This window comes from Lithobates pipiens, unplaced genomic scaffold (assembly GCF_037356315.1).
Source record: "Lithobates pipiens isolate NorthernLeopardFrog02 unplaced genomic scaffold, aLitPip1_a1.2 Scaffold_8, whole genome shotgun sequence".
NCBI lineage: Eukaryota > Metazoa > Chordata > Amphibia > Anura > Ranidae > Lithobates > Lithobates pipiens.
Window position 1 is genome coordinate 465043403 of NW_027507903.1, and position 14296 is coordinate 465057698.

Genomic DNA, 14296 nt, shown 5'->3' on the forward strand with positions numbered 1-14296 from the left:
ATCCGGTTCTCGCTGCTGCAGCAATGTGAACCCAGCCTAAGGGGGTGTGGCAGGGGGCATGTGCTGTGCCTACATACATTTGCTAGTAGGTGTCCCTCATTCCCATCTCAAAATGTTGGGAGGTATGCTTAAAGCTGAACCCCAGGTATGAATCTTAATTGCATAGTTGCATTGGTCCAGCTTGGAGCAATATATGTATGCATAATTCATATCTGATGGAGCTCGGGGGAAGCTGGAAATCACTGTAGTAGTCACCGCAATTACAGTGATAGCTGCAATCTTCCAGGTCCTATGTCAAGTAACTGCCCCTCTACACACTGACCACAGGGGTCATTTGCTCAGCCCCACCACCATTCACACAATGCTTTGTATTTTGTCACTGAATACAAGACATTATCTGGTTAGATAAAGTTGAAATTTTGACATCACATCCCTTTGCTCCAGGTCAGTTTTGGGTGAAAGCTAATTAATCTATCAGTACTGTATGCTTTGGATTGTGAACAAAATCTGGACCCCTCAGTAATACACCCTCCAAATCACATCAAATAATGGGTGTGTTCAGTCAACTTTCATGAAAATAGTAGGAGGGTCTTAAAGGGGCATTAAATACCAGGATTGCATTACATACAGAGAGCAGAGCTGTCACTTGTAAACACAGAAACCAGACTTCTGTATTTACAAGTGATTGTGGTGAGCAGGCACCAAAGGGCCTGAGCCAGAGGTGGTAGAACTGAGTTCCACCAGGTTCCCCCTGAAAAAAAGCCCTGCAAGGGTGGACATACCATTTGTGCAGACTGTGTAGCTGGGCAGGGGCCCTCTGGAACTAAGTGGCACATTGTCTATTTACTTGTCCAGAAGTGTGGGCCCTAAAATTGGTCTTGCATAGGGACCTCTTGGTGACTCTGTCACAGTCTACAATCACTCATTTTTACTATCCCAATTTCAACTTCTTCTGATCAGGCATGGATGGGACCATTGTAAATTGTCACTATGTTGGCTTTGTCACTTGATACCTGGGACTAATGTCAGTAATCTTCCTAATTGGTTCAACAGATTTTGCCGTGTAATCATATAGTGTTGCATATCAGTGACTTCACAGAAAAACTTGTATTATATGAATTTATTTTCAGAGACTGCAGACTCAGTTCACAAAGCTACCACACTAACATAAGGATCTTTATTTTCAAAAAAGTCTAATTTTTTTTGTTATGAGTCCAATGCGATTTGGGAATCCAAGTCACCTGGCTAAATTAGAGTTCTTTATATGTACTGTCTAATACGTGATCTTAATAAACCTAATTGTTTAAATAAATAAATAAGAGGTCTTTATCCTTGTGTTGGGCTGAATTCACACTTCGCCTGAGTGTCTTTGGTGATTTTGCAGGCTTTTTTTTTTTTTGTACTTTTTTTTAGGTGTCTGAGGCTTGAGCATTTGTTTTTTCAATTATTTTAGCCAATGGAAAGCTGCATTGAGTTTTCACATGTTTTGTTGCGCTTTTTCAGGCGCTCCCATTGAAGTCTATTGGGACACAAAAGAAGCTTGTGTGCTTTTGGCGCTACAATCCTTAAAGCGATTGTAAATGAAAAAAAAAATCTTTATGCTTACCTGCTCTGTGTAATGGAATTGCACAGAGGGGCCCCCGAAACCTCCTCTCCCCCCCCCCCCCGGTGCTCCTGGCTCCTTCTCTCTGTCAAGTGCCTCCCATGGGGGCACTCGTGCGTGCTCGCTCCTGAGCCTGCTGTTGCATCCATTGACACAGACAGCAGGACTTGGCTCCGCTTCCTCGTCACTGGAGTTTATTGACAGAAGCAGGAGCCAATGGGTGCTGCTGCTATCAATCTGCCCAATAAAGAGGGAGACAGCGGCAAGAGCCGCTGCTCTCATGGACATCGCTGGATCAGATCGGGCTCAAGTAAGAATAACCACTTTAAGCTTCAAGCAACACTATGCAGGTACCACTGAAAATTATGGGATTTTGGGTGTTGAACATTTTGGCACTGCAAGCTACAAAATACTCAGGTGTGAATGGAGCCTTAAAGTGGTTGTAAACACTTACAACACACTTTGACCAAGATTAAGGCTTACCTGTAGGTCCAAGAAATATCTCCTAAACCTACACGGTTTAGGAGATATTTGCCGAAAGACAGGCACACTGAGCGCGGCATGGTCAACAGCGAATATGCCGTGCGTGGCGGCTCCCGTGCGCATGCCCGGGAGTGACGTCATGGCGGCTTCGCCGAATGACAGCGGCGGAGCAGCGAGACCCACCAAGAAGATGGATGCGCCGGACTACAGGGGACAGCGGTGACATCGCTGGCTTCTGTGTCAGGTAAGTGACTATGCGATGCATAGTAGTCCATTATGCTTTACCTTTGCAGGGAATGAAAGAGGAAGTAAACTCATCAGGGTTTACTTCCTCTTTAAATTAGTATTAATCCCAAAGGCAAACCTTTGTTTTATTGCAGCTTACCAATACTTAGATGTGACGGCTGCATTAGATTCCTTTTTAGAATTGCTTTCTTCTATTTCCATCTGATGATCCAGCCAGCAAGTCTGTTGCTTTTCAAAAGCACAATCTATCCAACAGAATGCATCATGTTTACATGGGTGAAACAAATCACTTAATACTGGCAGGGGTTATTACATGATCGGCACTATTTATTTCTGTAAAGCACTTTATCCCAAAAGGAAAAAAAAACCTGTTTGCTGTAACTGATTATAAAGTGTAAGCTGGAGTTTGGTTTGTTAGTGTATCTAAATCTGCTAATACCTTTACCACTACCCTCCCCCCAGACTGACAATGCTGCTGTCTGCTTTGCCACCTGTGCTCATTCATACGGAGTGGTGTCTGTATAATACAGGAGGTGTGTTACTAGCCAGATCACCAGGTGAAAACAGAGGGAAAAAGCCAAAATAAAACAAATGCAGCTACCACATCTAAGAATGGTAGGCTGCAATATAATGCATTTTTGGTTTTGGGTTTAATACCGCTTCAAAGCTTTGTGAATTGCCTCAAATAGATTTATGTGTGTTTATATTTGCATAACTAGGTTAACGTTTCATGCTTTTAACCAAGTGTGCCAACACACCCCAACACACTGGGGTTTATTTACTAAAGGAAAATCCACTTTGCACTGAAAGTGCCCTTGGAAGTAAAGTCGCTGTAGATCCGAGGGGGACATGCAAGGAAAATAAAAAACAGCATTTTAGCTTGCATGTGATTGGATGATAAAATCAGCAGAGCTTCCCCTCATTTCAGATCTGCCCCTTAGATTTAGAGCGACTGCACTTCCAAGTGCACTTTCAGTGCAAAGTGGATTTGCCTTTCGTAAAAAAAAAAAAACATAGGGTCTAATTATGAAAAGACCCGAGGTGTCTTGCAGTAGTAAATTGACAACAATTATAAAGCAATCTAAACCCAGGGAAAAAAAAATGAAATACATTGCAGCTTACCAGACCCTAGAAGTAGTGGCTGCATTATTGTTTTTTTCCAGGCTAAGTACATTTTTTGCAAGTACAAAAAACTACCAGTTGACCCATCCAGAGACCTTGGCTCCCTGAAACTTTCTGGGTACCAAACTGAAATCTCAAACAATGTTATCAGCTTTTCTAATCATCTACTGTGACCTACAGAACACCTCCCCCTATGTAATGAAAATGAGGAGTTGAGGGGGTGTTTGTAGGCAAAACAACCTTGGGTGACAACGTTGCTCCTCCAAGTACAGTGAGTGTTGTCACCCTTCTGCCATGTATGCAAAGCGTTGCATCTGGGGCATGGGTACAGCCAGGGGTGGACTGACAACTCATGGGGCCCCCGGGCAATAGAAGATTATGGGGCCCCCAGGTAATCCGAGATTATGGGGCCTCACACAGTATACACATACATGTACACACAGTATACACAGACATGTTTCTATTGGCTGAGAAGGTACTGGAGAGGTGGGGCAGCTATAATATTGGGATTTTTAGACCAAAAGGATGTCGGTAAGGGACATTTCAGAGACAGATGTAAAAAAAACACAGATTTTTACATACTGTCCCTGGTTTTACTGAGGCTGGCAACACTGATGGGCGCCCCTAGTGGCTCGGGGCCCACGGGCAGTGCCCGAGTGGCCCAATGGTCAGTTCGCCCCTGGGTACAGCCCTGAGCACCTGCATTGCTTTGTTTACGTGGGCTGTATGGGGGCAGTAAAATTGCAGCTTAACTGCCTGCTTTTACCACCCTGCAGCCACCCTTTTAAATGATCGCTTAAAGTCTTGGAAAACAGTATTTTTTTTTTTATTTAAATCACGTTGCTATATAAAAAAAAGTCATTACAAACAATACAGTTACAAACAGTTACAATTCAATGGACTGTTCATAAAAGTTCAATGAACATTGCAAAAACGAAACATTTCTGCTTTGTATTTGCAACTGCAGCTATTACATTTTATCATGCAAAGGCAATTCTTTCTGTTAAGTCCTTTACGAAAGTTTAGCTTCTTACCTGCAGAAAGCAGAAGGAAGGCGATTGTCAGAGGCTCCCTGGAGCATCTGTCCATCATCCTGACTGCTGGCGTGTGTTGGCGTCCTCTGCAGGGACTGACCACTTATATGATACAATAGACTTGGAGCTGGTCACTCCCCCTACACACATCCAGCATATGTCACCCTGTACGTACGGCATGCAGCAAACATCCAGCACAGCATTCTTCCTTAACTCCCCATCTGAGATCTGCAGCCTCATGCATCAAACTGAGCTGTTAATATGCAAACATACCAGGCAGTTAAAAAAACAGCCCCTTTTTTGCATTCCCTCTGGCACCCAATGACCTAAGATTTGGCTTGTTGCAGAGCATTGGGTGGGGGTGCTGGAGTTAACTTGCGCAAGAGTCACAGCTGGATTAAGAGTTGTTTGCAGTAGAAAAAAAAAATGGGTTTGTAGGTTCTTTCTGAAATTTTAGGTAAACAACAGCATTTTTAAACATAAACTTGTAAATCACAGTCTAAAAGCGGTTGTAAAAGGGACCGTGTTTAAAGGGTCGATCCAGCCAAAAAATGTTTTCCTAGTTAGATATGGAGTATAGTGGGTTGATTTCTTAAAGTCAACTCCAGTCTCCCTGCATCCACCACCCCAAAGGACCACTTGTGCCCTTGAGTCCTCACTCCCACCCCTGTATTTGATGATCAGTAAGGGGCCCCTACCACCTATTTCACTGGTCAGTGAGTCTCCCCACCTCTGACGTCTGTGATCAGCGAGAGGCTCCTGCCTCTGACATTGCTGGTCAGCTATTCTTCCCCTAATCTGACATAGCTGGTCAGTAAGGGGCTCCTGCCCTGACACCAATGGTCTACGACAGCCTTTCTCAACCTTTTCAACACAGAGAAATCCTTGAAAATAGTTCTCCAGTTTGGGGGAACCCCTGCTAAAAATTTGAAATCTGCAACTCGTGATACATTAGTGTGATGGTCAGTGGGAAGAATGGTCCTTATGCTTGTGGTCATTGGGAAGAATTACCTCCTTACAGATAGCTAAAAAGCTCAATGGTGTTGGTCTGGACTTATCCGTGAGGCAGAAATGGCCTAATGCTGAAGGAACCCCTAGCAACCTCTGGAGGAACCCTGGTTGAGAATCACTGGTCTACGATTTGCACCCCCCCCCCCCCCTGAAATCTCTGGTCAGCAGGGAGTTCCCTACTCCTTCACAAAGCTGGTTGTTGAGTTGAACCCACTGCTGATATTGCTGTTCAACAAATCCGCCCTACTCCTGATGTCACTGGTAGACATGGGCGCCGTCAAAAAAATTTGTTTAATTTTGTTCCGTTTTGTTCCGTACGAAAAAAAAATTGTATTTCGTAATTCATGTACGAAATTTAATTCGGATTGGTACGGAATATGAATTTTTGGTAGGTTCGTGAACTTGTCGTTAAAATAAAAATTTTTAACAATTAGGTTTGCTAACTTTTCGTAAAAATAACGAAAGTTTGTTATGATGAATTTATCATTGTGAGGGGTTCCCACCATCCCTGTGCTGTGCTGACTTCCTCTGATTGGTGAACAAAACACCAGTCATGTTTCTGTTAATTTGGATCCAAAATTCGTTAATGAAATTTTGCATTTCGTATGAAATTCGCAAGCATAAAAATTCGTATTTCGGATTTGTACGAATGTACGAATTTCCAGAAATTCGTATGAATTGAACTAATCGCACATGTCTAGTCACTGGTCAGCCTGCATTCTAATCACTAGTCAATTAATTGTTTCCATGCCAGACATGGTCAGCAGGAGATCCCTTTCCCTAATATCACTGGTCAGTGTGTACCCACACCCCAGACATCACTGATCAGCAAGGGGCCTCTTTGCCTAATATCACTGGTCGGTGAGTATCCCCCACCCCTGTCATCGCTGGTCAGCAAGGGGCCTCCATGCCTGACATCAATGGTCAACAAGGGATCCTTGTATACATTCATTGACAAACATTGGTTTGCCTACTCTGATTGGCATTCACTGACTTCCAAATACACAGATGGATGTCCAGACATAAACACTAGAAAAAAACACATAGTCAGACAACCAGATTAATGAAGAGTAGATGTAGATCACACACAGGGGTATGAGATAAGGCCTCCTGCAAACATGCATCCAACTCTACGAAAAAGAGGAGGGTATCTCAGCCTAGTTTAGGGTAGGTCCTGTCCTAGAAGAGACTACCTTGCCATGGTGGGTAGGCTTATAATCTTATGACCAACAATGGGAGATTTATGGAAAGTTCTTTTCCTGACGCATCATGGCAGCACACACAATGGGTTGTGACTCCGCCTCCACAACCTGATAGGACTGGTTAGCTATAAGATTTGAAGAGGAGTCCACCGTTGCATTCTCCTTTTTTTCCTCACCTGAATGGGACATCACCTATTCGATCGGTTAGCAATGGAGCCCCTTACCGCACTACCCCAGCTAGGTTCAGCCTCTCCTACCTGGAAGCTCCTGTCCGTACGGTCTCTAAATGAGCTATAACGCAGGGGGCCCCACTCTGGTGGTCTCAGGGGCAAAAAATCAAGTAAGCAGGGATCGACTGTCTTCACCATCCTTGGGTATTTCGCCTAGGTTACATATTCCCTCCGGTGCCCCGGTTTAGCCAGATTTCTGGCCAGACTGAGGAGTTTGTCTTCCACAGTAATAGCAGTGTTGCCCTTCGAGTCCAGAAAACCGTGGTTTCCGACCATCCTGCAATTGAACACAGAGGAGCCTCTCCCACTTCCGCTGTTTCCAGACCTGCTCTGGCAAGGGCAATTCCTACACCCGTCACCAGAGCGATTACACCTGACGGCTTGGAAACTGAAAGGGAAAGGTTGCTAGAACAGGGTTGTTCATTAAGAGTAGTATCTACCTTACAGCAAGCAAGGAAGAAATCGACAAACAACATATACAATAAGATTTGGGAAGAATTTTCCGCAATAGCCCAACAGCAGTCCTGGAACCCTTCCTTCTCCATCAGTCTCTCAGATGTTAGAATTCCTACAACTAGGCCTAGAGAAAGGATTAAGGCCAAGCACCTTAAAAGTTCACGTCTCTGCCATACCTGCAATGACAGGAATCAAATAGGCTTTAAATCCCCTCATCATTCAGTTTCAGAAGGAATGCCTAAAAATAAGGCCTCCCAGAAAACCAACTTTTCCGACCTGGGATCTATCGATCGTTCTGGAAGCTTTAACAAAAGAACCTTTCACGCCGGCGGGATCAATATCCCTATGGGACTTGACACTAAAACTATCATTTCTAGTTGCAATCACACCGGCCAAGAGGGTCTCCGAGCTGCAAGCTCTGTTAATCAAAGAACCACACCTAGTTTTTTTACCCAGACAGGGTCGTACTCAAACCTTCGGACCGGTTCGTGCCGAAGGTAGCATCTAGCTTCCACTTCAATCCGGAGATCAATCTTCCTGTTTTTCTCAACACAGACGGAAATCCGCATCCTCTGGACGTGAAGTCTGCAATCTCTACCTATCTGGAAGTCACCGCTCCATTTAGAGAGTCAGAAAACCTCCTGGTCATTCCGCATGGCGCCAAAAAAGGTCAAGCGGCTTCTTCAAGGACAATAGCTTCATGGTTAATTAAAATTATCAAGAAAGCATATCTAGTTCAACATCTTTCAATACCGGAAAACCTGAAAGCGCATTCAACGAGGGCGATGATGGCCTCATGGGCAGCGTACTGTAGAGTATCACCAGAGACTATATGCAAGGCAGCAACTTGGGCGTCAAAAACCACATTCATGTCGCACTACAGAATAGACCCGACTCAACTAACTACGGTTGAGTTCGGGAGATCAATTATTCAATCAAATTCATCCATACCTTGTACTTGAGTAAATAAAAACTTCTGAAAGGCACCCTCCCATTTAGCGAGTTATTTCCCATTGTGTGTGCTGCCATGATGCGTCAGGAAAACGGAAAATTGTATACTCACCTTTCCGTAATTTTCCTTTCCTGACGCATCCCATGGCAGCACACAGGATCCCACCCCTCTAAGGTGATAGTTACTGAGAATGCAACGGTGGACTCCTCTTCAAATCTTATAGCTAACCAGTCCTATCAGGTTGTGGAGGCGGAGTCACAACCCATTGTGTGTGCTGCCATGGGATGCGTCAGGAAAGGAAAATTACGGAAAGGTGAGTATACAATTTTCCGTTTTTTTGAGCTCATGATTAAAGCTTAAACCTAGTTTAGGTATGGCAATTTCTAAATAGTTACATTGTGTATGTGCCATACCTGGCTGATGCTTGAGGAAGCTGAAAATCAACATAGTAGGCACCACTTCTTCAATGATCTCCACTAGCTTCCAGCTCCATTCAGGGAACACTTCACATTTTCTCAAAGAAAATACGTTTTTCCCCACCGATTAGACAGGATGGAGATTGTGACATCACGTTGTCCCATTAGAGAATGCTTTAAATTCATTGTGAAAAAGCAAAGTGCTCCATTAATAATGCCCGTGCTAAGTGAGTGTCTTGTGATCACAATTTAGCTGGGGAGCCACTGAGCCACTCAGGACCCAGAGGCTAAAGGAGATCACTGGAGTACGGATGCTAGCTGAAACAATGTAACTAAGTAAAAATTGCCATACCCAAACCTCATAATTACATAGTTCAGGTGGAGTGAGATTAATAATAAATTTACATCAGGGACACCACCCCTTAATTATATATTGCAAGTCAAAGCACACAAAAATGTCACTTTAACTGCTTGCCAACCGGCTCACGCCAATATACTTGGCAGAAGGGCATGAACAAGCAGATTAATGTACCTGTACATTGCCATTTAAGAATCGGTTTGCGGGTGCACCCTCCGTGAGTGTGATCGCAGGTCCCGCAGACTTGTGGGGATACCTGTGATCGTCTCACGGAGAGGAAGAATGGGGAAATGCTGATGGAAGCAAGCATTACCCCGTTCTGCCTAGTGACGCTAACACTGATGACAGCTCCCTGTAATCGGGAGTGGTGATCAGTGTCGTGTCACACATAGCCCCTCCCCCCACAGTTAGAATCCCTAGGACACACTTAATCCCTACAGCACCACCTAGTGGTTAACCCCTTCACTGCCAGTCACATTTACACAGTAATCAATCCATTTTTAATTGCACTGATCACTGTATAAATGTGAATGGTCCCAAAATCGCTACAAAAGTGTCCGATCTGTCCACCATAATGTAGCAGTCACGATAAAAATCGATTGATGATCACCGCCATTACTAGTAAAAAAAACAATTATTAATAAAAATGCCATAAAACTATCCCCTATTTTGTAGATGCTATAATTTTTGTTTTACCAAAAAATATGTAGAAAAATACGTATAAGCCTAAACTGAGGAAAAAAATGTTTTTTTTATATATTTTTTGGGAATATTTATTATAGCAAAAAGTAAAAAATAATGCGTTTTTTTTTTCAAAATTTATGCTATTTTTTTGCTTATAGCGCAAAAAATAAAAAATAAAATACCACCAAAAGGAGGCTCTATTTGTGGGGAAAACATTACGTCAATTTTGTTTGTGAGCCACGTCGCACGACCGCGCAATTGTCAGTTAAATCTTTGGGCAGCTAAATGGTCCGGGGCTTAAGTAGTTAAGTTGTGCCTCAGGATGGTGTATACCACAGTTAAAAATTTCAAAAGAGCTTTATCACAATGTTTAAAACTGTAACCAACATAGTACTGTATATGAATAATAATCTTATGTTCACATAACTTATAAGTCCAAGGGTCGATACATCAGACAAAATCGTAGCTTATAACTGCGAGTCAATGCAAATTGGCGAACGGGTTTTGCAAGGATTGGTTACAAGTAAAAATAACTTTAGATTTCCTTCATTAATTATAATAACTTCAGGCAAAGATGCTCTAAGAGCTTTGGGTAAGATATTCAATCCTGTCTTCTGACAGGTCGTTTCAAATAATATGTGCACTTACATACAATTGCCTACTTCCATTTTTGACCCCTAAAAAAACCCTGTATAAGTTAAATCTTTTTTGGCTTTTATCATCATTTAATTAAAGTTTTTCTATACATATACAGAATATACAATTCTGCCGTCAAGATGTCCCCCTAGTTTGGTCCCTGGGCTTTCTCCTACTCACGGGCCAACAGGGACATTGATGGTATCGGGCACTTTCTGGACTTCTGACATCACAGTATGTTTTTTTTTTCAGAAGGCAGGGGTGACTAGATTTGAATTTTTTTGGATGTAGGTTTTTTTTGTGTGTGGTAATTCTTGCCTTTAGTGTTTTGTAATGTTGTTATTTTTTTTTATTCTTTGGGGTAGGGGGGGGGGGGGTGGTTTGGATAAATTAAATTTGTATGTGTTTAAATTGTGTCTTTGTATATTTTACTTATGATCATCAGGGGTCAACTGGCCCCAAGGAAGTGGGCAATCCCTTGAAACACAACAACCCATTTCCATTGATCCACTGTTATGTGATACAATTTAGTCTGATGTTTAACCCTTGGACCCATAAGATTATTTATTATAAAGCTATTTTGACACTTTTAATGGCGTGATTCACTGTCTTGCAAGTGTGCCTATTCCACATGGGGCAGAGTTATATTACAGACAATGTAAAATGTAAATTAGTCTGAAACCTGGGGCAAAGTATAGTCCTCTTTCTGTTCAATACTTGCTGTTTTTATTGTAGTACATCATGCATTATCTTAATCACACATCATGTATTAAAAATATATCAATAGAAACAGAGCTGCTCCTATTGATCTTATCAGATTATATTGACCTATTATGTTCCAAAACCATTGTACTGAGTCAACATTAACTTTCATCATGTCAGAGAATGCTAATGTATATTTTGTTGTGGAACTTGGAGTGCACACCTGTGCATACATTCCTGGCATTGAGACCATGCTTTCAATGGGCAGAAACCAATCAGCATGGCTCTTAATCATGCAATTGCTATGACAGTAAATCATAAAAGAATAGAAATTTCAGAGTCCTTAAAGCAGTATTAAACCCAAAACCAAAAATGTATTATATTGCAGCTTTCCAGTCATAAGATATGGTGGCCGCATTAGTTTTCTTCTTTTAAGGCATTGTCTCCTTGTTTTTCCCTTTTTTTGTTTATAGCATAAAATAAAAAAAATAAAAAAATCAAAGAGGTGATCAAATACTGGGGGGGAGAGGGGTAAACCTTCCAGAGCTGAAGTGGTTAAGAAAAGTCAATAAGCGTTGTGGGGTTAGCCATGTACACCTCCTGATCGATCACACCATTCTTCAGTAGATCTTCTGAGATATCATCCTATCATCTTTTGCTCCAGAAACACCACAAATCAGACCACCAAAGAAATGTAAACTAAAGCCGCGTACACACGGGGCGGACTGTCTGGCCAACTTAGTCCGTCAGACAATCCGACGGACAGTCCGTCATACTTTCGAATGAACGGACTTGACCACACACACCACTTTTTGAGCGGACTAATACGGCGTACTAAGTCCGCCATACTATCCGCCCTACTTTTGAAATGAACGGACTCGCCCACACACGCGGAGGAAAGTCCGCTCATTTCGAGCGCGTCTCCAGGTAGGCGGGGCCCGCGAAGGAGACGTCGCTGGCCCCGCCGCCTGGTATGGACTTAAAGGGGAACCCCAACACCGAAAAAAATCGGCGTGGGGGTCCCCCCCAAGTCCACAACAGACCCTTGTTCGAGCACGCTACCCGGCCGGCCAGGAAAGGGGGGCGAGCGAGCGCCCCCCCCCCCCCCCCCCCTCCTGAGCCGTACCAGGCCACGTGCCCTCAACACGGGGGGGTGCCTTGGGGAAGGGGGGGCCGCGCAGCCCCCCCACCCCAAAGCACCTTGTCCCCATGTTGATGAGGACAAGGGCCTCTTCCCGACAACCCTGGCCGTTGGTTGTCGGGGTCTGCGGGCGGGGGGCTTATCGGAACCTGGGAGCCCCCTTTAATAAGGGGGCCCCCGGATACCGGCCCCCCACCCTATGTGAATGAGTATGGGGTACAATGTACCCCTACCCATTCACCTGTAAAATAAAAGTACCAAAAAAACACAACACACGAGATAAAATACTTTATTGCACAGCTCCGTCTTCGGGGTCTTCTCGCCGGACTCATCCGCTATCTTCTTGTAGCTCTTTTGCTAGCGGAGGAGTCCGGCTTTCTTCCTCGCCGCCGGCCTCTTCTCCCGACTTCGGGGGTCTTGTCCCCCTCTTCGGTTCTTCTGTCGCCGCCGCCGCCTTCCGTTCTTCTTCTTCTTCTTCTTCTCCAGGAGATGTTGCCTCGACGATCTCTCCGGCCGGAATGCCAGGGACGCACTGCGCGGCCACTTATATAGGGACAAAGGGGCAGTGTCACATGGCTTTATGTCACATGGGTTGGTCACATGGTGACCCCGCCCCCTTACGATGTCATAGTCCCCATGTGACATCAACCCATGTGACCAACCCATGTGACATAAAGCCATGTGACACCGCCCCATTGTCCCTATATAAGTGGCCGCGCAGTGCGTCCCTGGCATTCCGGCCGGAGAGATCGTCGAGGCAACATCTCCTGGAGAAGAAGAAGAAGTAGAAGAAGAAGAAGAAGAAGAAGAACGGAAGGCGGCGGCGACGGCGGCGACAGAAGACCGGGCCACCGCCTGTAAAAGAGCTATAAGAAGGTGCGGTGGCCCGGCAGAAGAACCGAAGAGGGGGACAAGACCCCCGAAGTCGGGAGAAGAGGCCGGCAGCGAGGAAGAAAGCCGGACTCCTCCGCTAGCAAAAGAGCTACAAGAAGATAGCGGAGGAGTCCGGCGAGAAGACCCCCGAAGACGGAAGACCCCCGGAGCTGTGCAATAAAGTATTTTATCTCGTGTGTTGTGTTTTTTTTGGTACTTTTATTTTACAGGTGAATGGGTAGGGGTACATTGTACCCCATACTCATTCACATAGGGTGGGGGGCCGGTATCCGGGGGCCCCCTTATTAAAGGGGGCTCCCGGATTCCGATAAGCCCCCCGCCCGCAGACCCCGACAACCAACGGCCAGGGTTGTCGGGAAGAGGCCCTTGTCCTCATCAACATGGGGACAAGGTGCTTTGGGGTGGGGGGGCCGCACGGCCCCCCTTCCCCAAGGCACCCCCCCATGTTGAGGGCACGCGGCCTGGTACGGCTCAGGAGGGGGGGCGCTCGCTCGCCCCCCTTTCCTGGCCGGCCGGGTAGCGTGCTCGGACAAGGGTCTGTTGTGGACTTGGGGGGGACCCCCACGCCGATTTTTTTCGGCGTTGGGGTTCCCCTTTAAGTCCATACCAGGCGGCGGGGCCAGCGACGTCTCCTTCGCGGGCCCCGCCTACCTGGATACCCGCTCGAAATGAGCGGACTTTTCTCCAGGCGGGAAAAGTCCGCTCATTTCAAAAGTACGGCGGACTGGCACACACACGGGCGGATTGTCCGCCGAAATGCGAGTCCGACGGACAGTATTACGGAAATTCCGAAATACTTAGTCCGCCAGACTGCACGCTGAAAAAGTCAGCTGAAGCCCACACACGAGCGGACTGTCCACTGAAATGTGTTTCGGCGGACTAAGTAGGCCAGACAGTCCGCCCGTGTGTACGCGGCTTAAGTGTAATATTTTATTCCAGCAGATAAAAGACATAAAAGTATTCCACTCACTTCTAAAAGTGCCCAGCCTCACCTCAGTACCAATATAAACAACCTTGCCAGGAACTTGAACCGCCGTGCCTCAGACTAGGAACCGTTGTGCGTTCCAAACTCTGGAAGTTTGAGCTGTGACATCAGAATGGTCCCAGAAGTGACAGCATTTGTGGA

The 14296-nt window shown here is 45.1% G+C and overlaps 1 protein-coding gene across 2 annotated transcripts in view; it reads right to left on the reverse strand.

Annotated features, from left to right (window-relative positions):
- Positions 1-4731, reverse strand: part of LOC143960202 (uncharacterized) — a 68972-nt gene extending 64241 nt beyond the window's left edge. Inside the window, exon 1 of one of the 2 annotated variants that reach the window (XM_077468527.1) lies at positions 4489-4731. In XM_077468527.1, the coding sequence (XP_077324653.1) occupies positions 4489-4546 (58 nt within the window). In that variant the 5' untranslated portion in view covers positions 4547-4731. The remainder of the gene's footprint in view (positions 1-4488) is intronic. The other variant, XM_077468526.1, reaches the window with a different exon arrangement.
- Positions 4732-14296: the final 9565 nt, after the last annotated feature.